The following is a 24,154-nucleotide window of genomic DNA, read 5'->3' as shown; positions in this document are numbered from 1 at the left end:
AGGGCTCATCAATATGGAACCCCCAAGTCACCTGGGCAGTGTGGCTGGGGTTGGACCTTGAGAAAAGCAAAGAACTCAGATTAGCTGAGAATGAAATTCCTGAGCAACCAGAAGAGGGGTTGATATGGTTTGGCTGTGTCCCTACCCAAATCTCATCTTGAATTTAACTCCCACAATTCCCATGTGTTGTGGGAGGAACCTGGTGAGAGGTAACTGAATCATGGGGGCTGGTCTTTCCCATGTTGTTCTGGTGATAGTGAATAAATTTCATGAGATCTGATGGTTTTAAAAATGGGAGTTTCCCTACACAAGCTCTCTTTGCCTGCTGCCATGCATGTAAAATGTGACTTGCTTCTCCTTGCCTTCCACCATGATTGTGAGGCCTCCTCAGCCGTATGAAACTGTAAGTCATTAAATCTTTCTTTTGTAAATTGCCCAGTCTCAGGTATGTCTTTAACAGCAGCATGAAAATAGACTAAATACAGTAAATTGGTACCAGTAGAGTAGGGCACTGCTGAAAAGATAACTGAAAATGTCGAAGCAACTTTGGAACTGGGTAACAGCCAGAGGTTGGAACAATTTGAAGGGTTCAGAAGACAGAAAAATGTGGGAAACTTTTGAACTTCCTAGGGACTTGTTGAATGGCTTTGCCCAAAATACTTATAATGATATGGACAATAAAGTCCAGGCTGAGGTGGTCTCAGATGGAGATGAGGAATTTGTTGAGAACTAGAGCAAAGGTCACTCCTGTTATGTTTTAGCAAAGAGACTGGCAGCATTTTGCCCCTACCCTAGAGATACATGGAACTTTGAACTTCAGAGGGATGAGTTAGGGTACCTGGAGGAAGAAATTTCTAAGCAGCAAAGCATTGAAGAGGTGACTTGGGTGCTGTAAAAGGCATTCAGTTTTTTAAGGGAAGCAGAGCATAAAAGTTCGGAAAATTTGTAGCCAGACAATGTGATAGAAAAGAAAATCCCATTTTCTGAGAAGAAATGCAAGCCGACTGCAGAGATTTGCATAAGTAATGAGGAGCCGAATGTTAATCCCCAAGACAATGGGGAAAATGTCTCCAGGGCATGTCAGAGATCTTCACAGCACCTGCTCCCATCACAGGCCCAGAGGCCTAGGAGGAAAAACTGGTCTTGTGGGCTGGGCCCAGGGTCCACATATTGTCCGCAGCCCAGGGACTTGGTGCCCTGCATCCCGGCCACTCCAGTCGTGGCTGAAAGGGCCCAATTTAGAGCTCAGGTTGTGGCTTCAGAGGGTGCAAGCCCTAAGCCTTGGCAGCTTCCACATGGTACTGAGCCTGGGAGTGCACAGAAGGCAAGAATTGGGGTTTGGGAACCTCTGCCTAGATTTCAGAGGATGGAGTATGGAAACACCTATATGTCCAGGAAGAAGTTTGCTGCAGGGACAGGGCCCTCATGGAGAGCCTCTACTAGGGCACTGCAGACAGGAAATGTGGGGTCAGAGCCCCCACATAGAGTCTCTACTGGGGCACTCTCTAGTGGAGCTGTGAGAAGAGTGCCACCATCCTGCAGACCCCAAAATGGTAGATACACTGACAGCTTGCACTGTGCACCTGGAAAAGCTACAGACACTCAATGCCAGCCTGTGATAGCAGCCAAGAAGGGGGCTGTACCTTGCAAAGCCACAGGGGTAGAGAGCTACACAAGACCAAGGAAACCCACTTCTTGTATCAGCATGACCTCTATGAGAGACATGGAGTCAAAGATCATTACAGAGCTTTTAGATTTGACAGCCCTGCTAGATTTCGGACTTGCATGAGTCCTGTAGCCCCTTTTTTGACCAATTTCTCCCATTTGGAATGGCTGTATTTATCCAATGCCTGTACCCCCGTTCTATCTACGAAGTAACTAACTTGCTTTTGATTTTATAGGCTCATAGGCAGAAAGGACTTGTCTTGTCCCAGAAGAGACATTGCACTGTGGACTTCTTAGTTAATGCTGAAATGAGTTAAGACTTTGGGGGACTGTTGGCAAGGCACGACTGGTTTTGAAATGTGAGGACATGAGATTTGGGAGGGGCCAGGGGCGGAGTTTGGCTGTGTCTCCACCCAAATCTCATCTTGAATTGTAACTCCCACAATTCCCATGTGTCGTGGAAGGAACTCAGTGGGAGGTAATTGAATCATGGGGGCAGGTCTTTCCCATGCTGTTCTCATGATAGTGAATAAGTCTTGCAAGATCTGATGGTTTTAAAAACAGGAGTTTCCCTGCACAAGTTCTCTCTCTTTGCCTGCTGCCATCCATGTAAGACATAACTTGCTCCTCCTTGCCTTCCGCCACAATTGTGAGGCTTCCTTCCAGCCACTTGGAACTATAAGTCCGTTAAACCTCCTTCTTTTGTAAATTGCCCAGTCTATGTCTTTATCAGCAGCATGAAAACGACTAATACAAGGGTGTACAGTAACTGGAGGGTTAATGGCAGGAAGGTGGTGAAAAAGCCAGTGGGCAAGCTGGGTACCTTATTTACAGAACATGGAATACCAGTCCTTACCTAAATGGGCAATGAAAAGCCCTTGGAGGTTTTCAGCAGCACGCAAATAATTTATAAGAAATTAAATGCATTTACAATTGCTGAGCCTGGAGCCTAAGGGAGACGTGGGCAACTATGGGCAACAATTTAAGATGTAGAAACTTTAAAAAGATAATTGCCCAGGTTGGAGTCTGGCCAGCTAATATAACCTTAATGAGTAATGAGAAGTGGATAGGACTGTGGTTAACATTTCATGTAAAAGATAATCCCTCCAGCAGCTCAGATATGCTATAGACACAGGTTACCAAATGAACTGTCAGCCTTAAAACCATCAACAGGAATGAGCCATCTCTCAAAATAATGTGGCCAGGGTGATGGGGGATTCCTCCCCTCAGTTAATAAACATTCACTATGCTCCCTACTATGTGCAGGCACTGAGGGAAGGAATATAACCAAAAGGAGACATTTTCCCTGCCTTCATGGTACTTATTATAGTGTAGTGGCAGCAGACAGTCATTAAATAATCACACAAATATATGTAAAACCACATATATTAAGTATAATATATAAATGTGTGCACATAAAAGTATAAACGCTATGAGAGCCTTTATCCTTAAGAACTATGTTCCCTGCCATAAAGGAACTATTAATATTTGGTTTCAACATCTACCTGTTAAGAAAACCAGACTTTAATGGAAATGAAACTGAGATTAACTCAATGTAAAGCTCTTATCTGATGCTCAGCATGTTATCTCATTATTGTTAACTGTTAGGTGTAATCCTCTTTCCCAACAAGAGAGCAAGACCCTCAAGGGTAGACACCATCTATTATGTCTTTGAACCTCCATAGCACTCACAGAGTCTTACTTATACAGTTAAGCATATAATGTTGACTGTTGCTGTTTTCTTTAATGGCTGAGCAGCGTGCTCTTTCCTCTGGCTCTCTTCACCACCACAATTTACTGAGAACCTACTATGAGCCAGAATCTCTGACGGGAACTGAAAAAGGCAGTGCCCTCAAATTCTCATCTTGAAATCAAGAAATTCTGTTTATTTTCATTTGAAGTTATATTCTCTCTCTTCAACACAGCTCTCCCCATAAGAGAGAAATGCAGAGCTCAACTGCCTGAGAGAGCAATGAGTTTGATAACAACAGGCACTAAGGGAGAGACTTAAAAGATGAGAAATTTCTATAAACCACTGTAGAGCTACAAATGGCAATGATGAAAATAACCTACTGCTAAAGCCATCCATGATAAAGAGACAGTGTGATTGGTTATAATCATTCTGGCTCAGGTACTGGGGCTTACGAGATGGAGGACAGAATTATACTCCCATGTAAAGGCAAAATGATGGGCTGGCTATCAGGTCTTGCTCCCCAACATAAATACGGTGAGCTTAGTGCCAGTGAACCATTGTGTAACACTCCCTAGTACCCAAGCAATACTTTCTGTAAAAGTAACATCCCTATAAAAGAAAAAAAAAAAAAAAAATGGGGCCACAGTTGACAGCTGATCTTGCCCTCACTCATTACTCTGGTTGGCTGGCTGATGGTTCTAATTCCATCCTATTGTTCCCAGTGGGCTCCATGTACAGTGGAGAAACTGCAAGGAACACAAAAGACTCCAATAATAGAGTTCGAGGGTCTACTTGTTAATGCTGGGACCTATGGCAAAACCCAAATGAACCACCAACTGTAATGGTCTATTTTCTTGGGCTCAGAGCAACTATGTGAACTCAGAAAGAAATTACAGACTTTAAATGATCCTTAATACCCTGCACTTCAGTGTTACCTACATATGCCACCTCAGAGGAGAGTATTTTTATAGTAGCCGTGGTATGACACACTGCCAAGATTAACAGGCCTATCCAGGGGAAGCTCCCAGGACAATGACAAGATATAAGTAAGCAAGATTTCTTTAAAATATCCTTAAACTGTTTACCCATATGGTACAGGAAAAAGATGGAACTTGGCAATTAATTGGCAATCCTGAGTTCTAGCCCCTGTCCTGCCACAGATGGGATAACGATCTTGAGCCTGTTAATAACACTGACAGGAGCAATAGCAGTAATAACTATCTAATAACAGTACCATACCTTATACAACTGCTGTGTGGATTTAATTTTACATTGCAATACAGTGTCAATTATTACTGATTTTTTTCCTCAAGAAAAAGGTAATTCTTGCCGGGCGCGGTGGCTCAAGCCTGTAATCCCAGCACTTTGGGAGGCCGAGACGGGCGGATCACGAGGTCAGGAGATCGAGACCATCCTGGCTAACACAGTGAAACCCCGTCTCTACTAAAAAAATGCAAAAAAAAAAAAACTAGCCGGGCGAGGTGGCGGGCGCCTGTAGTCCCAGCTACTCGGAGGCTGAGGCAGGAGAATGGCGTGAACCCGGGAGGCGGAGCTTGCAGTGAGCCGAGATCCGGCCACTGCACTCCAGCCTGGGCAACAGAGCGAGACTCCGTCTCAAAAAAAAAAAAAAAAAAAAAAAAAAAAAAAAAAAAAAAAAGAAAAAGGTAATTCTTTTTTTATTTATTTTTATTTTTTGAGACAGGGTCTCACTCTGTCGCCCAGGCTGGAGTGGTGCCATCACGGCTCACTGTAGCCTGGACCTCCCAGACTCAAGTGATCCTCCCACCACAGCCTCCCAGGTAGCCAGGACTACAGGTAAGCACCACCACGCCCGACTAATTTTTGTATTTTTTGTAGAGACATGGTTTTGCCATGTTGCCCAGGTTGGTCTCAAAATCCTGGGTTCAAGTGATCCACCTGCCTCAGTCTCCCAAAGTGCTGGTATTACAGGCATCAGCCACCACGCCTGGCCAACCATTTTTTTAAATGTTTAATTTATAGTAGAAATACAGAAAACAAAGGGTAAATAGAGTTTGGGTCCCACATTTAAAGCCTTCTTTCTTTTTTAAACAAGTATTCCCTATTCTTGCTTAGGATCCAATTCAATTAATATATTGCTTTCTCTTTAAAAAACAAAAAGCTTACACATATGACAGATAATCCAAATGCTAAGGAAGAAGTCAGCTGGAACATAAACATGCTTAAGTCAAAGGAGACTGGAACACAGAGAGACCTAAATTTCCCTTTAAGAATCTAAGGTTCCCGGCCGGGCGCGGTGGCTCAAGCCTGTAATCCCAGCACTTTGGGAGGCCGAGACGGGCGGATCACGAGGTCAGGAGATCGAGACCACCCTGGCTAACACGGTGAAACCCCGTCTCTACTAAAAAATACAGAAAACTAGCCGGGCGAGGTGGTGGGCGCCTGTAGTCCCAGCTACTCGGGAGGCTGAGGCAGGAGAATGGCGTAAACCCGGGAGGCGGAGCTTGCAGTGAGCTGAGATCCGGCCACTGCACTCCAGCCTGGGCGACAGAGCGAAACTCCGTCTCAACAAAAAAAAAAAAAAAAAAAGAATCTAAGGTTCCCAAAATTCACATGGTAAAATAATCATCTCATGATTATTTACATAATGTCATAACCTTAATTACCACAATCTAAGAATGAGCCCATTTCCTTTGGTTCAAATACCACATTTTAAAAAACGCCACCTGGCCGGGCGCGGTGGCTCAAGCCTGTAATCCCAGCACTTTGGGAGGCCGAGACGGGCGGATCACGAGGTCAGGAGATCGAGACCATCCTGGCTAACACGGTGAAACCCCGTCTCTACTAAAAATACAAAAACTAGCCGGGTGAGGTGGCAGGTGCCTGTAGTCTCAGCTACTCGGGAGGCTGAGGCAGGAGAATGGCATGAACTCGGGAGGCGGAGCTTGCAGTGAGCTGAGATCCGGCCACTGCACTCCAGTCCGGGCGACAGAGCGAGACTCCGCCTCAAAAAAAATAAAAATAAAAATAAAAAACGCCACGTTTAGTGAGAACTCATAAGTCTGAGGGACCAAAGTATTCTGTTAGACTCACGACACCTATAAAACAGTGCTGGCAGCTTGCTTTTTAAAGAGGAAGAGGTTGAGAGCTTATAGACATTTCCTTCATTCACTGTCAGTAGGACATATTTGGATTGTAACAAAGCATAGGAGGATTCGGAAATTAGAATGGTATCTAGTAAATTCTCAAACTGGGGTTGTGCTGACTGGCTCTTGAATCTGGTTCCCCTGGACCACTCCTCTCTCCTAGTGCTGCTACTTTTCTGCCAGCATCTCCTGCCACCATCCCTTCACTCATTCCACTCTAGCTACTCTGGCCTCTTTGTTTTCCCTGCCTGGCCCAGGAATGCTTACAGGTTCCTGTCTCAGTGCTACCACACTTGCCTTTCCTCTGCCTGGACTGCTCATTACCAGACAAATGCACTATTCTTTGCTTCACTTTGTTCAAAGGTTTGCCAGCAACACTCTTCTTCTCTGCCATCATTAAAATTGGAACTCTTCTTCCCTATTTTTCTCCATGATACTTACCTGACATAATACATATATTTTTAATTCTTCTTTTTTTTATCATTTCCTCATCAGAGCAAGAACTCCTGTTATTGTCTGTTTTGTTTACTGCTGTATTCCCAGTATCTAGAATAGTACCTGGCAGGTAGTAGACCCTCAGTAAATATGTGTTGAATGGCATGAATGAGTAAATAAATGAGCCACAACAAAGGACAAATTATTCCCTCTGTAAGACTACCAAATTCAAACCTTCAACCTCCTTGAAGAAAGAAAGGAGAAAATATGATTTAGAATAATGTAATTATAAGGAGTTAAGGAAGAATGTTATGGCATTGTAAAACAGGCTGGATAAGGAAAAGGTATAGTTGTGATCCTATGACCCACCTCTCCCAATGTATTCAAACTTAAGAATGCCTAAGAATCATCTGACTGCTTGTTATAAATACAGATTCCCAGGCTTCCCTCCAGAAAGGCTGATTCAGTAGTGAATCTGACGTGGGTGGTCCACAATTCACCCCGAGAAACATTGCCCCAGTGCCACTCCTGGTTAGATGTGAGACTTAGGAGAAGGCAGCTCTTGTCCATATAGTTTACCAAAGCATTTTTAATGGATACCATGGTACAGGAATAAGCACCAACTGTCAACAGGTCAATGAAGCCTAAGAGATAATCTTTGGCATGTGTTTACTTTGACTAAAGGGGTGAGTCTGTCTCTAGTCATAAAGATTTCTGTGGTACTTAGTGTTGTACTCAGGAAGGTTGTTATTCCAGGTAAGTACTTTGGTTTAAGGTCATTAAATCAAGTCCACACTTAGCACGCTTAACCCATGACAAATTCTGGTTTTGCAATACCAGGTATGCATATGGCTTGTTTTGTTCGTTATAAAGGTCACATCTTCTCCATGTTTCCGCCACATGGAAAGCCACACCTTAGATAAAGGATAGAGCATATAACTTACCAGAGTGACAATATAAAAAATGAAAGCATAAGGGTTCCAAATTTGATCTTGGATAGCCAAACAAATCCAGGACCTCCACCACAGAACTAAATCAAAGTGCACTCAAAAGCAAACATTGTTCTTAACAGAATAGTTGCTTCTTTATAAAACACTGAATCACTAAAGCAAAAACATAGGTCCTCTTCCCAGCTTGCCAGTTATTCCACTGAATTGCTGCAGACAACTACACTCTCTGTCAAGGATGGAACTAGCTGTGCAGATGTTTTCTCCAAATTCCAGGGAGTGACCCTAACCCATAGGCTTTTACTCAAAGCTTCTAATTTTGTTTTTAAAATGTAGAAACAGCTGGTGCCTAGCCCTCCAGGGAAAACGCTAGGTTCCAGAAGGGAGTGGGGAAGAATGGTTATTTTTTTCTATTTCACATGAACACGTCTCTTCACTCAAGTGTTTTGTCCCACAGCTTAAAATGCTCTTTATACACCTTAGAAATAACAATTATTGGGGCTAGAAAATCAATGGTGCCCAGGCTGCTTTTAACATACATTACATGCATTTCTGCAAGTGCTCATTTACAATAAGTATTAACCTTGAACCACAGGAAAGAAATTCTCATGGAGGTCTAGGGTATTAACCACCTCTGGAATCTTTACTGTTATCCCAAATGAACTCTGGGCCACCCTTTACACTACAGTATATAGTTATAATTTCTTGAATTTATTACAAATAATACAAATTTAGAAAGATGACTCCTACCGATATCTTACAAATAGCTCCATTATATCTGACATATTTTGTTAAGGATAAACTGGAGTAGGTAAGGCGTGTGGTGATCCTCCAAACAGTCAAAAAATAAGGCAACCATGCTACCTGAATATCTCTGACTACATTTCCTTCCCAATAGGTGAGTGCTCTCCTAAGCTCTGCAACAAGTTAAAAGCTAGTAGTGGCCAGCTACTCAGCTTTCTCAAGAAACTCACCTTCTCTCCTTGGAGTGATGGGACTGAGTCCCGCAAACTGTGAAAGCTGTCTTTGATGTGGTCCCTACGTTTTCGTTCCAGTGCATTATGATGAGCCCGTTTGTCAGCCTAGAAGAATGGGAGAAAGAACACATTAGGAATGTCACTCCTTTTGCTTGGTACAAGGTGGGTGGGGTATAGCCTGGAAGTACACGCTGTCAGCACTGTCCCTGGCGAGTGGACTGGGAAGGATTTCTCGAGGTGGGCAGTTAGGAGTCTCCAGAATTAGGCTCTGCTAAAGGGGGAGAAAGGGGTGAGCAAGGCTTGTGACAGGAACATCCAAAGTAGCTCGATGCATCCAGCTCATGCATAAGTAAAATAAAAGTTATTCAGGGGAACAAAGTGTGACTCTCCTGTAACATCAGTGGTCCCCCCCTCAACTTGCTTATGTGACAGAAGAGCCACCAGTCTGTGGTTAGGAAGTGACTAGAGAAAGCTCCAGTGGCCCCTTCTTAAGATGTGATCACCTCCACTGTAAGAGATTCCCCAGATGGGTGTCCAGGGGAAAAAAGAGTTAAGTCACTGGTGCTTCTTTCATGTGAAACCATCACCGTGAGCCCCAAGCCCACTAAAAGGCACTAGTTTAAGACTTTCTCATCAAATCATATAATAGAAACTAAAATCTCTATAAAACCTAGATGCATGAATCTGAGATCATTATGACAGAGCTGATAAGATGACAACTGAATTCTGAGTTCCTGTTTTTTAAAAGTAGATCCAAGGTGCTATCCTGCCAAGGGCTTTCCCGCACACAGGCAGTGCCAGACAGGCAGTTCTTAGAGGGCACACTTTCTGACACCACATACTCAGAATAAATTCCCTCAGGTACCTGTGGCAGGTCAGGCTACTTTGGCAATATCTAAACATCCAAGTCAAAGTCTTAGCCTACTTGTAATCACAAAGAACAGTCAGCTGGAGATGGACGAAAACTGCCAACACCAAATCAGGAATCGCAAAATGCTCTGGCTTCAGGCAGAAGAGACAGTGCTGGAGAGCACGGTAAGCACACTTCAGCAGGCCCCCATCAGAGGGGTATCCCCTCCAAAAGGAACACAAACCCAAAGCAAGAAGAACTTCATCACACCTACACTGAGAATTATGGAAATTATACACTGAACATTCCCTTGAATGCACATGGTTGCATTGAGCCAACCTAGAGAGCAAGTTTGTATATGGGAAGTTCAGGTAGCTTAAATCCTCACACACGGGGCCAGAATGGAACAAGAGTAAATAACTTGGCTTAGCACAAGAATAATGCTGCCTCACATGAATCCTTGTACTAGAGAAGATGTACAGACAAAAATCTATCAAGAGTTGTGAGAATGAAAGGACTTGAAATTCTCCTGTTATTTAATCCTAAAAGTCCTATTCATTACAGAGGAAGAGGAGGCTGGGAGCACCTGTGGTCATCTGAGTACTTCCTGGTCTCTTAAGCATAGCACCTCTTCTACAGCTCTATTGAACTGGACATAAGGTTCCCATGACAACCATGGTTCTCCACAGCATCTCTCTCTTTTGGGGGCAGATGCCTGGAGCACTTCTAAAGTTGTCCTAATCTTGTTAAGTCTGGTTTCACTGTAAAATGAATGTTTACTGAACTATAGTGACATATGAAATATTACGGAGAAGCTGAGGACAGTCAAGCTTGGAACACCAGGTAATCTGAGGCTAGAGGCAGGTACTCTGTATCATACAACTTTAGAGCAAAATTATAGATGCCTTCTAACAGTAGCATGAAATAGCTCAACAGAATTAAACCTATTTATCTAGTCCTTTTGAACTTCCTGTTGTTCCCTCTGATCATCTACATAAAGATAAGTCGGGCTGGGACTATACCTAAGGAGCTTAAAGGCCAAGAGACAACATTTGGCATGTGTCTGCAGCTCCTGTTTGCTATATACTACCTAAGGTGGTTTATTTACATGCAAATTAATCGCCCATCTTTGGTCTCCAGAGCAGCCCAAGATACTCCTGTCTACTAAATCACCCTGATTCTTGGCCCTCCTCCCAGGTAAGAGCTGTGCACCAGAATTACCCACAATCCCTCCTGTTGATACAAATAAAATTCTAATTGTCTATTTTCTTTCTGGGAGAGCCCTGCAAATCTCAAACGGCTAGAATGCAGTTGCACTTGGTTTCACGTGGACCTGCACTAAAGGGGTGAAGCTAAGTATAATCTAACATCAAAATCATCCCCATAGTGCACTACCCCCTCCCATTCACTGAGCTCTGAAAGGACTCAAATGGACAAGTCTCTCGGTTAGAGGACCGTAAGTGAACTTGGCTGTAGATCATGAGCAGAAATCTTGGCTTCTCATCTGGGGAGCTGGCCAAGTTTGAGAAGTTGGCTCAACAAGGAAAGGCAGCAGTCCACTGCCTGGTAGAAAGCCTGGGCTGGGGACTGTTGTTCTCAAAGTAGTGGATGGAATTTCTGTAGTGGTTCCAGGCCCAATTTAACTAGCAGAAGAGTGGAATCTTAGACCAATCCCTGCTGCCATGTCCATCCCTGAGCTACTACTGGAGTCAATTTTAAATCTCTCAGAGACAATGGCAAGGATGTATTTTTCTCTTCCCCAAGCTTGATTTGAAAGAACAAGTTAAAAACATACACAACTAACAAGCCTAATTCCAGGCAACTCTGAATTAAATGTTATCACTAATGTTTTGAAAGAGCACATGAAAAACATAAAAACCTTTACAGGAGGCTGAGAATTCTGTGGGAAATATTTCCAAACCACAGATGCACCCAGCCCGATAACACTGCCCGCGCCTCACCCCCACCCCGACTGGAGGACCAGTTTGCAGGCTTTATCACTGCCTTGTTAACTGTCTTTGCTTGCTGGCAACCCTTTCTGAGAGGGCCAAGATTTCAGAGTTGAAGAAGAAAAACTGGGTGAAGACTCCCACTGTAAGGCATCTAATAACCTCCCACAAATGCAAAACTGGTTTTAAAAAACAGGGCCAAACAATTGTCTTGAACAAATAAAACTCTACTCAGATAAGCCTGTACTGAGAATGATGTTCAATAATGAAAACGAATGGTACGGAAAGCCTCCTTGTGGAGTTAATTAGGCCCTGTTCTAGGAGACAACAGAGGTATTCTTGGACTGTACAGCAGGCTCCCAAACATCTCCCCTATACATCCTATGGGAACAGTGGCTGGACACTGCCCACTCTTCTAGTACACTGAATTTGTACATCTGGATTTCTGCCAGAAAACCCTTCCTCCAGGGCATCCCTAACAGAAATACTAAGGGGCTATGCAGTGGTCCACAGATGCTCAACAGAAACTCCTGCACCAAATCACTTCCAGCTTTGACATCTCTGCCAAGGTTTTTATTCAGCCTTTCAGTTATATTTCTACCCAACTTTCCACACTGGTAGCCAGAATAAAAATCTTCACCTACAATTTGTCCATTTTTGACACTACCAAGCACGTGTATCTTGTGTTGTTAGATGTTGAAGGCAAACATTATTTTGTTAGCCAAGAAGTTGCTACGTTGGCAGGAAGTCATCTAGGCTAAGGAGGTCTGTTGAAAATTGAGGGAAATCTCTTAAAATTATTTCCTTCCAACTTACTGCACAGAGACTGCATCTTTGTTCAAGGCATCACATCAGTCAGCAAGCTTATTTTCTCCAAGTTCTAGACAAATAGCATGTGGAAATAAACGCTTCATTATTCCAGGATGCACAAGGTTTTCCAGAACAATGCCATGTCTTGCAGGCTACCTGACAGATAACCCCACCTATAAGGGGAATCATCTCAATTCTAATACAGAAAATTCTCAGCACATAGGCAATTAGTTGCCCACTAAATATTTACTACCTTTACAAAATGTGAAGGTTGTATTTTAGAGGGAAGCTTGTGTTGCTTATGATTCTTATCAAGCTATTCTTATTAGAGACTAAGGACACTTGAGAATACACAGACCCAAAAATCTCATCCGAAAAGATCTACTTTTTACTTCTGATAGATAAGAACAAGATAAGATAAAGTTCAATTTCTAAACAACTTAAAATACTCATTTTAATCAACCCCAAAATTATAACATAAAATAATGGGCAGGTAGGATGAGATAAACTCACCAAGCTCCCTAAAAGAAAGACATCGATTTCAATTTTCCAATATCTGTCCTGCTTGTAGCTGATTGCCTGGTATACATTTCCAACACTATCTAATGTATGTATTTGTTTTCAAACTTTTTTAATTTGGTGCCTAAAACAACTGGTGAATGTTATTCAAACAGGGCCTCATACCATAACCATTTCAGAGAAGGATGCCTTAGTCAGGAAATTTTAATTAAAAACCAAGCTGAATTCTTTGACCAACGATTTCACCACTACTGGCATCTTGGAAAAATTCTTTTAGACATAAGGACAACTTTTACTCTAACACAGGCACATTTAGGAACTCACTCTGGCATTTCTGTTATCACTGTCAACACTCTAAGCAGAGAAAAAGTACATGCATTGTGCAGCACTTTTGTCATGCAACTGACTGCAGGTAAAACAGAGAGCAGTTTCCTGAGTGAATTCCAATCTCATGCCACCAAGCTTGTTCTCTTCTGAATATTCCTAAAGAAGCAAAGAGCTCTGAGAAGTTAAAAATATTTCATACCAGAAAGGTCCAGAAGCAGAATTGCACAAATCTGTTTTCAAACCCCTCATAGGCATACTGCAACTGCAACTCACTCAGGTGCCATCAAACATGGTCACTGGAAAAAAACTTGCATTTCCTGACCAACACACTAACCCATACATTTCTTGTATACTTTCACTCTTTCCTAAAGAAATTTCCCAAACAGAAAGAAAGCAAAAGGAAGCCCTTGCAATATAATATACCTGTCCCAGAAATTTATCTTTAAAATGCAACCTCTTCCCTCCAAAATATAATAAAAATAAGATAACATCAGTGGGATTTTGTGATGTACTGAATTTAGTAATAAGAATACTCTTTGGGGTTACTTCCTTTAACAAAGCTTACTGGTCATTGGAGAAGCTGTTTTCCATTTGTACTGAAGCAATAGAAAAAAATATTTGCCAAATCAGTTTCACTTTCTGTTAGAGTTAGCCTAACTTCCTAACTCTGTTCTCAGTATCTTACATTTCTCATGTAGTAAGGCCTAGATATTATAGTAGTGACATTATAAAACATACATGAATGTTTTTATATTAGGATCCACAGAACATTTTTCAAATAACTTTTTCAACTTCTTCTGTAGTCCTAAATACCTAAGTATTTGGTTGTTCATAGTCCATATCTTTTTTTAAACCTTTTTTTTAAGGCAAAACTTAAGAATAGCTCCCTCTTAAATTTTAACAAATATATTTATTATCTAAAATATTAAGAAGTAAGCAGATGCATTCACAGAGGGGAAAAAATGGAATCCTTTTTACCCTACACATTCACGATAGTTGTTTGATACACTATAAAATTTGTCTAAAACACATCTGCTTTTTCTCTCCTTGCTGTTGTAATTATATTGTGCGGAGTAATACTTAGAAATCTCAACAAATAGATGTGTTAAAAACAAAGAGTCAAACCAACTTCCCTTGCCTACTCCAAAAATCAAAAGGAAAAACCCTAGGCACCTTAATAGCAAACTAAAAACATCTAGACAAAACAGTGAGATTAGCATTCCAGGAAAGCAGAAACATTATAATAATTTAATAAACAAATTTACATCAACAATCATGTGGATGAATATTTTGAAAAGCAGAAAGCTTTCAAGAACTGTGAGCCAAAATTTCACCAAAAAAAAAAAAAAAAAAAAAACTTTCTCTTACTACGATTCAGTATAATTCCAATTCAAAGGATAATTCTGCAAAGGAAGCGTAACGATCCTTACCCTCTGTCTCTGATCAAGCCCTGGCACAGATTTTACAACTGGAGACTTGCAGGAAAAAAAAAAAGTTTTCAACAGACTAGGCCCCAAACATGAAGGATAAAAGTAAATGAAAAAAAGGAATTCAATTTTCAAATATATACATAAGTATATGAGAATACTTCAAGGATAAATAAAACAAAACAAATTATCTTTAATGACTATTACCCAGGGATAATTTTTAAGACTTCTGGAACAACTACATCCCCGGATTTTAAGAAAATACCAGCTCTCAATAAATAAGTTTTCTTAATGCCTATTTGCTTAGACAATCTGCATAATCTTTGCTTGCTCTAATGAAGAGCAGGTACAACTGAGATGGCTTGCCTTTATCCTGTGGTTATCAAGTTCTTATACAAGAGGTATCAAAGTGACATCCTGCAAATTCTAACAAGCCCAAACAGTTGTTCCACACATCATTTTAAAAATCAGAAAAATAACATAACACTTTGGATTTCTAATCTTTCTTAAAAAATAGGAAGATCAGCCAGGCGCGGTGGCTCACGCCTGTAATTCCAGCACTTTGGGAGGCCGAGGTGGGCGGATCACGAGGTCAAGAGATCGAGACCAGCCTGGCCAACATGGTGAAACCCCGTCTCTACTAAAAATACAAAAATTAGCTGGGTGTGGGGGCATGCGCCTGTAGTCCCAGCTACTCAGGAGGCTGAGGCACGAGAATCACTTGAACCCAGGAGGTGGAGGTTGCAGTGAGCCGAGACAGCACCATTGCACTCCAGCCTGGTGACAGAGCGAGACTCTATCTCAAAAATAAATAAATAAAATAAAAATAAAAAATAGGAAGATCTGGCAATACTGACCCTTCACTCCTACATAACAAACCACTGGAATTCAGTAGTGGCTGACTTTTTAGAAGAGGCATTGCTCTCCAGTACCCAAGTCCTCACCTCTTCTTTCTTTATTCTTTATGGCCCTCATGGGCATTCAAATTTTTAACCCCCGTTCTACACACTTCCTACTGTTCCCAATTTCAAATATTAGAACTCTGATATACTTATTTATCTTCCCCTCTGATTCTGATTTATTCTATATGTTTTCTTTTTTTCTCCTCTAATCTATTCATGAAAAACCCATATTACTGTCTCAGATTCCAAAGACATGAAATTAGTGCATATCTAAATCCACAGAACCATCTACTGGGAACATTAATATCAAAGCCCTAAGAAATTATTGATAACATTATATGGTCTCATCCATCACCTTTCAGCAAAGCTGTCTCTGCAATGCCACTTTTCTTCAGCTATTTTTAAATTTTCTTTACCTATTCTTCAAATACAGAGAATCAGACCATAATAACTTTATGTGACACTTTGATGATGCAACGTTTGGCTCCTCTACATTTCCAGTTTTTGCGTTAGAATACCACGTTGTGCTAGATTCTAGGGGTCTATAGCAGTCACATGACTTGGTTAAAGACGATTATTGCATGTGGCTTCAGCTTCACACAATTATACAGATATGGTTTAAAACCTACTTGTTCCTAAATAAATCTTCTGACCACTTTGCCCTGAAATAATACTACCACTGACTTCAGAATGCTGCATTTCTCATTTCCACTTACATAGTGGCAGCTGGATCCCCTATTTGAAAACTACAGAACAATTCAATTCTTTGCATGCAGCTCCTCTTACTCACTGAACTTATCACCTGAGAATCTAGAATGATAGGATTTGCAACACCCCTACCCTCCAGAACCAGGCCCCACTTCACCTTAGTGGTTAACATTAGTGATTTACTACAATATTAAAAGTAACAGTACGTTCTCTTTTTCTCTCTGACCCCAAAAAGGAATAGAACTGAACGGAAATAAAAATGAAATGGAGAGTAGGAGACGTACCGCAGATTGAAACCTCGGTTGCTCTTCCTGGAATAGGAGAGAAAAAAAAAAATAGAAAATATAGAAGTTATTTTTACACTTAACATTCAATAATAAGAAAGAAAATGCCGGCGGCAGAGGAAGCGGAGGGTGGGGAGTCAGCCCGACACCCCTTCCTCCCTCCCCACCCCTTGCCCCCACCCTTCCACCCTCGGCGGGATCCGGTAGCGGGGTAGAGGGGTCCCGAGCGCCGCCCCTCCTTCCGGGATCCGACCGGGGCCAGAGGGGTCCCGGGCACTGTCTCCTCCCTGCAGAACCAGCTCGGGCATCTAGGCACCCCCAACCCCTCTCCGCCCTTCCTCGCCCCCCAGGATCCGCGGGTCACGGGAAGAGAGGATAGCGTTCCGAAGGGGCAGGTCCTGAACGCCGTCCCCTTCCCCTGGATCCGGACAATGGGATCCCGGGCGCCCCCCATCCTTGTCCCCCGGATCCTGAGCCCGGGAAGGTGGGAGCGGGAGGCCGCAGCACCCTCCCCCACGGGAGAAGGTGGGGGTCCCAGAAGCCGCGTGTCTTCCCCCCACCGCCAGTCCCAGGAGGCCGCTCCGGCCAGGAGCCGGAGGGGAGCGAGCCGGGAACGCGACGGAGGCAGTCCTGGCCCCGAGGGAAAGGGGAAGAAGAAGGAGGCGGCGGCGGCCCGGCCCCCTCCCGCCGTCGCCCCGCTGAGAGCCCCGGCCGCTGTCCCCGCCTGACAACCCGCACGGGAAGGAAGAAGCCCCAGGACTCACGTCGCTCTCCACCTCGATGTCATCGTTATCGCTCATTTCCTACAGCCCAGGGAGCGGCCACTGCAGCGGCGGCGGGGAGGGGAAGGGGTGAAGGGGAGGGGGAAGTCACCGACAACAACAAGCCGAGTCCCCCCCCCACACACACTCACTCACTCACTCACTCTCTCACTCACACACACACACACACACAACACGGGCAAGAACCACCTCCTCACTGCAGCACCGGATCAACGGCGGCACGCACGCCCGGTCGGCCCCCGCCACGTGACCAGGCTCGCAGCGCTGGGGCAGCCGAGACTTGTAGTTCTTGTCCCTTTGACAGACGTCCCGGGTAGCTCCAGAAAAACTACAAATCCCGGAAGAAACCGCATCCAGGCGTCGCCAGCCAGGCTGGTAGATGGAGCCCAGGACGCCTGCGCGTCCCGGGAAGGGGGCGGGGAGAGCCGCGGCGCGGCGCCTCCTGGGAGTCGTAGTCCGCAGACCGCGAGTTGTCAGGAGATTTTCCTCCAGAGGCGGCAGAGGAGGCTGCTGGGAAGACAGGACACGTGGAGGGAGCTGGAGCTCCTGGAGCCGGGCACCGTCTGCGCGCTGAACGCCGGGCCCGGGGGACTGGGTGGAGTCTCTGGGGGAGTAGCCGGCTGTCTAAATAATGCTGCCTCTTTTTGGTGTGACTGGTTATACTTTGTCTTCTTGATGCGAAGTGGTTCCGTTTTGCGCCTAGGGGCGTAACCCGCCCGGGAGGGAATCCGGCTGCGGCGGAATAGGGGGTGCGGCTCGGGATGCCAGCGCGAACCCTCGGGAGCTGGTGGGGAGGTATCAGTGGCAGGTGTTTCGTGGTGTTACCGGACAGGCAGGATGACCGACCTCGCCGGGCGACGGCTCCCAGCCGCGAGAATCCTGTATTCATTTATCTGGGAGTGACTATCCTCGCTACTCAGCTACTCGCGTGAGGTTCCAGCATTCACAGAACGCGAACCCTCAACCACTGTGGACGTGAAAGTAAAAGCCCTTTAGAGTTTGTTGTAGCCCAGGCAGTTTAGGCAGTATCCCAGCTCAGAGTACCATAATTAAGATCGCAAAAAGGATCAATATGGGAAACTTGTGCAGTTCCCTGTCCAGTCAAAATCATATTTATATACTGTGGCATGAAGTGTAATCACATCCATTCCACCAATATTTATTGAACACCTAACATGTGCCACAAGGGGATGCCATAACGGATAAGACCAAAACCACCCCTGCCTTAGGCCAAAACCATGCCTGCTTTTATGCATGCAGCTCACAGCTGTGCAAGCAAACGTGCCTGCCCTGCCGCCATTTTAAGAGTGTGCAACAAGTCCCATGGGAAGGAAAAAAACATAAGAAAGACACTTTCCACCTTGAGACGAAGTACCCATACTACTCCTTTACATCTGGTCTCCAAAATGAATGACATCTTGAGCTTTTCCCATGAGTTACTGATTCCCGGATGAAAACCGTATTATCCCTGACTTTTGAATGTGGAAATTTGGGGATATGTCACACACAATTCTTGTGACATGCATTCCTCAACGTGAGAGTGTCATCCATGCTGAAAAGACAAATGTAAATGTGGTAAATTTTCCTTTACATTTTTTTTCCTTTAATATCTGTTGTCTTTCCCTCCCTCCCTCCCTCCCTCCCTCCCTCCCTTCCTTCCTTCCTTCCTTCCTTCCTTTCTTCCTCTCTTTCTCTCTTTCTCTCTTTCTCTCTTTCTTTCTGACGGAGTCTTGCTTTGTCGCCCAGGCTAGAGTGCAGGGGCGCGAACTTGGCTCACTGCGACCTCCGCCTCCCGGGTTCAAGCGATTCTCCTGCCTCAGCCTCCCGAGTAGCTGGGATTACAGGCGCCCGCCACCGCGCCCGGCTAATTTTTTAGTAGAGACAGGGTTTCACCATATTGGCCAGGCTGGTCTCAAAACTTCTGACCTCGTGATCCACCGGCCTCGGCCTCTCAAAATGCTGGGATTATAGGCGTGAGCCACCACGCACGGTCTAATATCTGTTGTATTTCTTACTCCGTGATCCAGTCCTACTGAAGTCTGCACATCTTTGCAAGTGAACTTACCTTTTCTACATGCTTTTGTCTCATAGTGTTACTTTCCTGCTGCGTTGGGGAGACAGATATAAGCTGACCATTCTGTGATAAGAGCTGTTGGGCTATTGGGGAGACAGATGGCCACCCTTGAGTGAGTTAATTAACTGGATACTAGAAGTTAAAGCTAATTGATGATTACAACAAACAGTTGTTGGGTGCCTGCTATGAACAGCACTCTAGGGCAACCCCGGCTACAAGTTAAAATCATCCTAGGGGCTTTAAAAATTCCCATCCCCCCAGGCCACACCCCAAACCAGTTAAGCCAGAACCTCTGGAGGTGAGATCCAGACTGAAGGATTTTTTTTTTTTCCAGACTGAAGGTTATTTTTTAAAGCTCTTCCGGTAATTCCAGTGTGCACCCAAGACTGGGAACCACAGCTATAGACGATGCCAGAATAAATAAGATAGTCTCCCACTGAATTGTATGCTTTTAAAGTGTGAATTTTATAGTATGTCAATAATTATGTTTCAATAAAACTGTTATAAAAGAAAAATAAGATAATCTTTACCCACGTGGAATTTAAAACCTGACGAGTAAATTATCAACTCAAATAATTGTGATGAAGACAAATTAGGTAAGTGTCAAATTGTTTGTACAGACAGCAAATGCTGTAAGAGCTCAGAGGAGGGAGGAGTGCCAGGTATGAGGTGGGGTTAGGGAGGTGTTGGTGATCAAGGAAGTCTTCTTAGGTTGACACTCTCATTAGGGTAAGGGCTGGGTCTGCAAAGACCAGGTAACATTTTGCTTATCATGAATAAGGTGGACTGAGGTGAGGAGGAAAGGTTTTCCTGGTAGAGAGACTGGAGATTTTTACACATCTCCTTTTAGTTATCAATAGAATATGAAGACCTGTCAACCTGGTTAACAAATTTGACCTAATAGACATAAGAGTGCACCCAACAGTTGTAGAATATGTTGTCATCAAGCATTCATGGAACATTTACAAAAATTGACCATGTACTTAGCTATACGGCAAATCTCAGCAAGTTTTTTATTTTTTTGAGACTCAGTTTTGCTCTCGTTGCCCAGGCTGGAGGCAATGGTATGATCTCGGCTCACCACAACCTCTGTCTCCCGGGTTCAAGCGATTCTCCTGCCTTAGCCTTCCAAGTAGTTGGGATTACAGCCATGAGCCACCACGCCCGGCTAAAGTTGTATTTTTTGTAGAAATGGGGTGTCTCCATGTTGGTCAGGCTGGTCTCAAACTCCCAACCTCAGGTGATCTGCCTGCCTCCGCCTCCCAAAGTGCTGGGATTATAGGCGTGAGCCACCCTGCCCGGCCAAATCTCAACAAGTTTTAAAGGACTGTAATAGTAGTGTATTCTTGGACCTAGTGCAATTAAAGTAGAAAAATAACAAAAAGTTAACTAGAAAAGTCTCCTACATTTAGGATTTAAGAAACTTTTAGGCTAGGCACAGTGGCTCACTCCTATAATCCTAGCACTTTGGGAGGCCAGGGCAGGAGAATCACATGGGGAAATCCCTTCTCTACTAAAACTACAAAAACTACCTGGGTGTGGTGACACACGCCTTTAATCCCAGGTACTCAGGAGGCTGAGGCAGGAGAATCACTTGAACCTGGGAGGTGGAGGTTGCAGTGAGCCTGGGCAATAGAGCGAGACTCAGACTCAAAAAAAAAAAAAAAGGTTAACTTTTAAATGACCCAAATGTAGGGATTTTCATGAGTGAGGCACGTACACACAGCAAAGAATGAGGCAGCTGAGAAGTTCCTTAGTGTTCCTTTTCAGTTTTTCTCTGATGTGCATCTAGGACCCCAAGAACTCATTTTCATCCACACTTGAGTATCTTTGGGAAAGCCCCAGGTTAGCTTATCAGGGCTGAACTGCAAACACATCACAAAGAAGCTGGTAAGAAATACAGAGCCTCTGGCCGGGCGCGGTGGCTCAAGCCTGTAATCCCAGCACTTTGGGAGGCCGAGACGGGCGGATCACGAGGTCAGGAGATCGAGACCATCCTGGCTAACACGGTGAAACCCCGTCTCTACTAAAAAATACAAAAAACTAGCCGGGCGAGGAGGCGGGCGCCTGTAGTCCCAGCTACTCGGGAGGCTGAGGCAGGAGAATGGCGTAAACCCGGGAGGCGGAGCTTGCAGTGAGCTGAGATCCGGCCACTGCACTCCAGCCTGGGCGACAGAGCGAGACTCCGTCTCAAAAAAAAAAAAAAAAAAAAAAAAAGAAATACAGAGCCTCAGGCCCCACCCAGACCTCCTAAATCAGATCTACATGATAACATTATGCCCAGGTAATTCATATGCACATTGGAGTCTGAGAGCTGTGATGAAGAGGGAGTGGAGTAGTGGTGGTGTGAGCGGGTGGATTCCTTCCGTTATCTCTTTAGCTCTTTTACAATTTAGCTCCTACACTACCACTTGACTAAAATCACTCTTTTCCAGGCCACTAGCTACCACTTTATTGCCAAATCCAAAGCCTTCATCTTATTTGACCTAATGTTGACCATCTACGCTATTGGCCACTCCTCTCTTGAAGACCAAGAATCGCCATGCTTTTCTCCTTCCCACCATCACTGTTTGCGTTCCAGGGACTTTGTGGTTGGCACTTGCGTCTCTGTCTTCCACCTCTGCCTGCTAGGATCTTCTACCTCCTGAGGCTTTGGTGACCAGCTCTCTGATGGTGACCCCAAGACCTCACCTCTCTTTTTAGTTCTAGATTGTTATATGCAGTTTACTTCTGGACACATCTACTTGAATTATTCCACAGGAAACTCAAAACACAAGCTTATGGATTAGGGAGAGAAAGCAAGGTTTTCTTTTTTTTCTTTCTTTTTTTTATTTCCTGTGACACAGCCCTCAGGAGATCCTGAGAACATTTGTGCCAAAAGCAGGTTTTGATACAGCATTTAGAGTGACTCATTCAAGTAAAATCGAGTATATCTGTAGGAGCATATATATGTAGAGAAATACATAGAATACTATTAATCAAAAACTTTAATAGGTGGTTGGGCATAGTAGCTCATGCCTATAATCCCAGCACTTTGGAGGCTGAGGTGGGAAGATTGCTTGAGACCAGGACTTAGAAATCAGCCTGGGCAACATAACGAGACCTTCATCTCCACACACAAATACACACACACACACACACACACACACACACACACACAAAGAGAAAACATTTTAATAATGTTTGTTTCCGAGTTAAAAAAAATTTCAATGATTCAATCATTTTCAATGATTTTTTTTTAACTGAGTAGCATCATTCTCACCAAAATAGTAGGGCTATTAAAAGACAACTGCTATCTCAATAAGCCCACTATCTTTCCTGAGCAGCAAACTTCTCAAGCCATAACCCTTAGGAAGACAGTCCTAATCATTTCCCATGTCAGTTGTGCTTTCTTTCTCTTTATTTGGGGGAAGGGGTGTGACTGCCAAGGTTCCCCACAGGAAACAGCTGACACTCAAATTAGGATCATTTGGGTTTTTAATAAAGAGGTTGTTTGCAAATACGTGGGCAGGCTCTAAAGAAACTGCAAGGGATTGCACAGTACCACTGGGAGTCTGTTCTCACCCCGAGGTCTACAGGGGAGAGGGGACAGAGTAGTGACCAGAACTGGGGGGTTGGAGATTGTGTGTATGGAGAGAACTTAGACCCATGGCCCAGAGGGGTTGGATCCAGAAGGCCAAATGGAAGATCTCCAAGCACACTGAGGGACCCTTTCCTTCTCTTCTCACATTTTTAGAGAAGGCTGAGAACTTCCAATCCACTCTCTAGGAAAGGGAAAATATGGGAGGAATACTTCTGGCCTCTCTGCCCTCTCTTTCATTTCCCATTGGTGGGTGAGTGACTAAATCATCAACTTGGTGAGTTGCAAGGAGAAACTGGTCCCATGTGGCTCAGCCCTCTCTCCCTGAGCTGTAGGGAGCTGTCCTTAGGGAGGAGGCTTATGTTTGCCTAGTTTTGCTATGACTGTGTGGGTACAGTTAATTCAAGAAATATTAAGGAGGCTGGGCGCAGTGGTATACACCTGTAGTCCCAGCTACCTGGCTGAGGCAAGAGGATAGTTTGAGCCTAGGAGTTCAAGGCCAGCCTGGGCAACATAGTGAGACCCTGCCTCAAAACAAAAACAAAGACAGCCAGGAGTGGTGGCTCACACCTGTAATCCCAGCACTTTGGGAGGCCGAGTCAGGTGGATCATCTGAGGTCAGGAGTTGGAGACAGCCTGACCAACATGGAGAAACCCTGTCTCTACTAAAAATACAAAAATTAGCCAGGCGTAGTGGCGCATGTCTGTAGTCCCAGGTACTTGGGAGGCTGAGGCAGGAGAATGACTTGAACCTGGGAGGCAGAGTTTGCAGTGAGCCAACATTGTGCCACTGCACTCCAGCCTGGGCAACAGAGCGAGACTCCATCTCAAAAAACGAATAAATTAATTAATTAAATAAAATAATTAAATAATAAAGAAAGAAATGTCAGGGAAGCTACACAGGCTGAACCTTGTTCTCCAATTAAGCCTTATCAATAATGAAGCTACCACTTTTGTCTCCATCTGTCTGATTGTGTCTCTGTCTGAACTGGTTCCAAATTCAGGGTAGGAGGCCTGGATGCTATCCATTGGCCCTCTTCAACCTCAACATCCCTCCCTCACCTACCAATCCCTCATCTAGTCACTCAGGAAGCCTGCTA

The 24,154-nt window shown here is 44.1% G+C and overlaps 1 protein-coding gene across 6 annotated transcripts in view; it reads right to left on the bottom strand.

The window, feature by feature from the left end:
- The window catches only part of MAX (MYC associated factor X), a 28,702-nt gene extending 10,930 nt beyond the window's left edge, over positions 1-17,772 (bottom strand). For 3 of the 6 annotated variants that reach the window (XR_004431559.1, XR_004431558.1, XM_033187723.1), the window contains exons 1-3: positions 17,383-17,772; positions 16,619-16,645; positions 8,840-8,947 (exon numbers count right to left, since the gene is read on the bottom strand). Coding sequence is in view for 2 of the 6 variants with exons in the window: in XM_033187723.1 (XP_033043614.1) it covers positions 8,840-8,947; positions 16,619-16,645; positions 17,383-17,418 (171 nt within the window). In the remaining 4 variants the exon portion in view is untranslated. Of the gene's footprint in view, positions 1-8,839; positions 8,948-16,618; positions 16,646-17,178; positions 17,326-17,382 lie in introns of those variants that run through there. The other 3 variants (XM_033187725.1, XM_033187724.1, XM_033187726.1) reach the window with 2 other exon arrangements.
- Between the last annotated feature and the right edge of the window lie 6,382 nt (positions 17,773-24,154).

This window comes from Trachypithecus francoisi, unplaced genomic scaffold, assembly GCF_009764315.1.
Source record: "Trachypithecus francoisi isolate TF-2019V2 unplaced genomic scaffold, Tfra_2.0 Lachesis_group3, whole genome shotgun sequence".
Lineage (NCBI taxonomy): Eukaryota > Metazoa > Chordata > Mammalia > Primates > Cercopithecidae > Trachypithecus > Trachypithecus francoisi.
The sequence above is the reverse complement of the archived record's forward strand: the minus strand, read 5'-3'. Positions and strand labels throughout refer to the sequence as shown.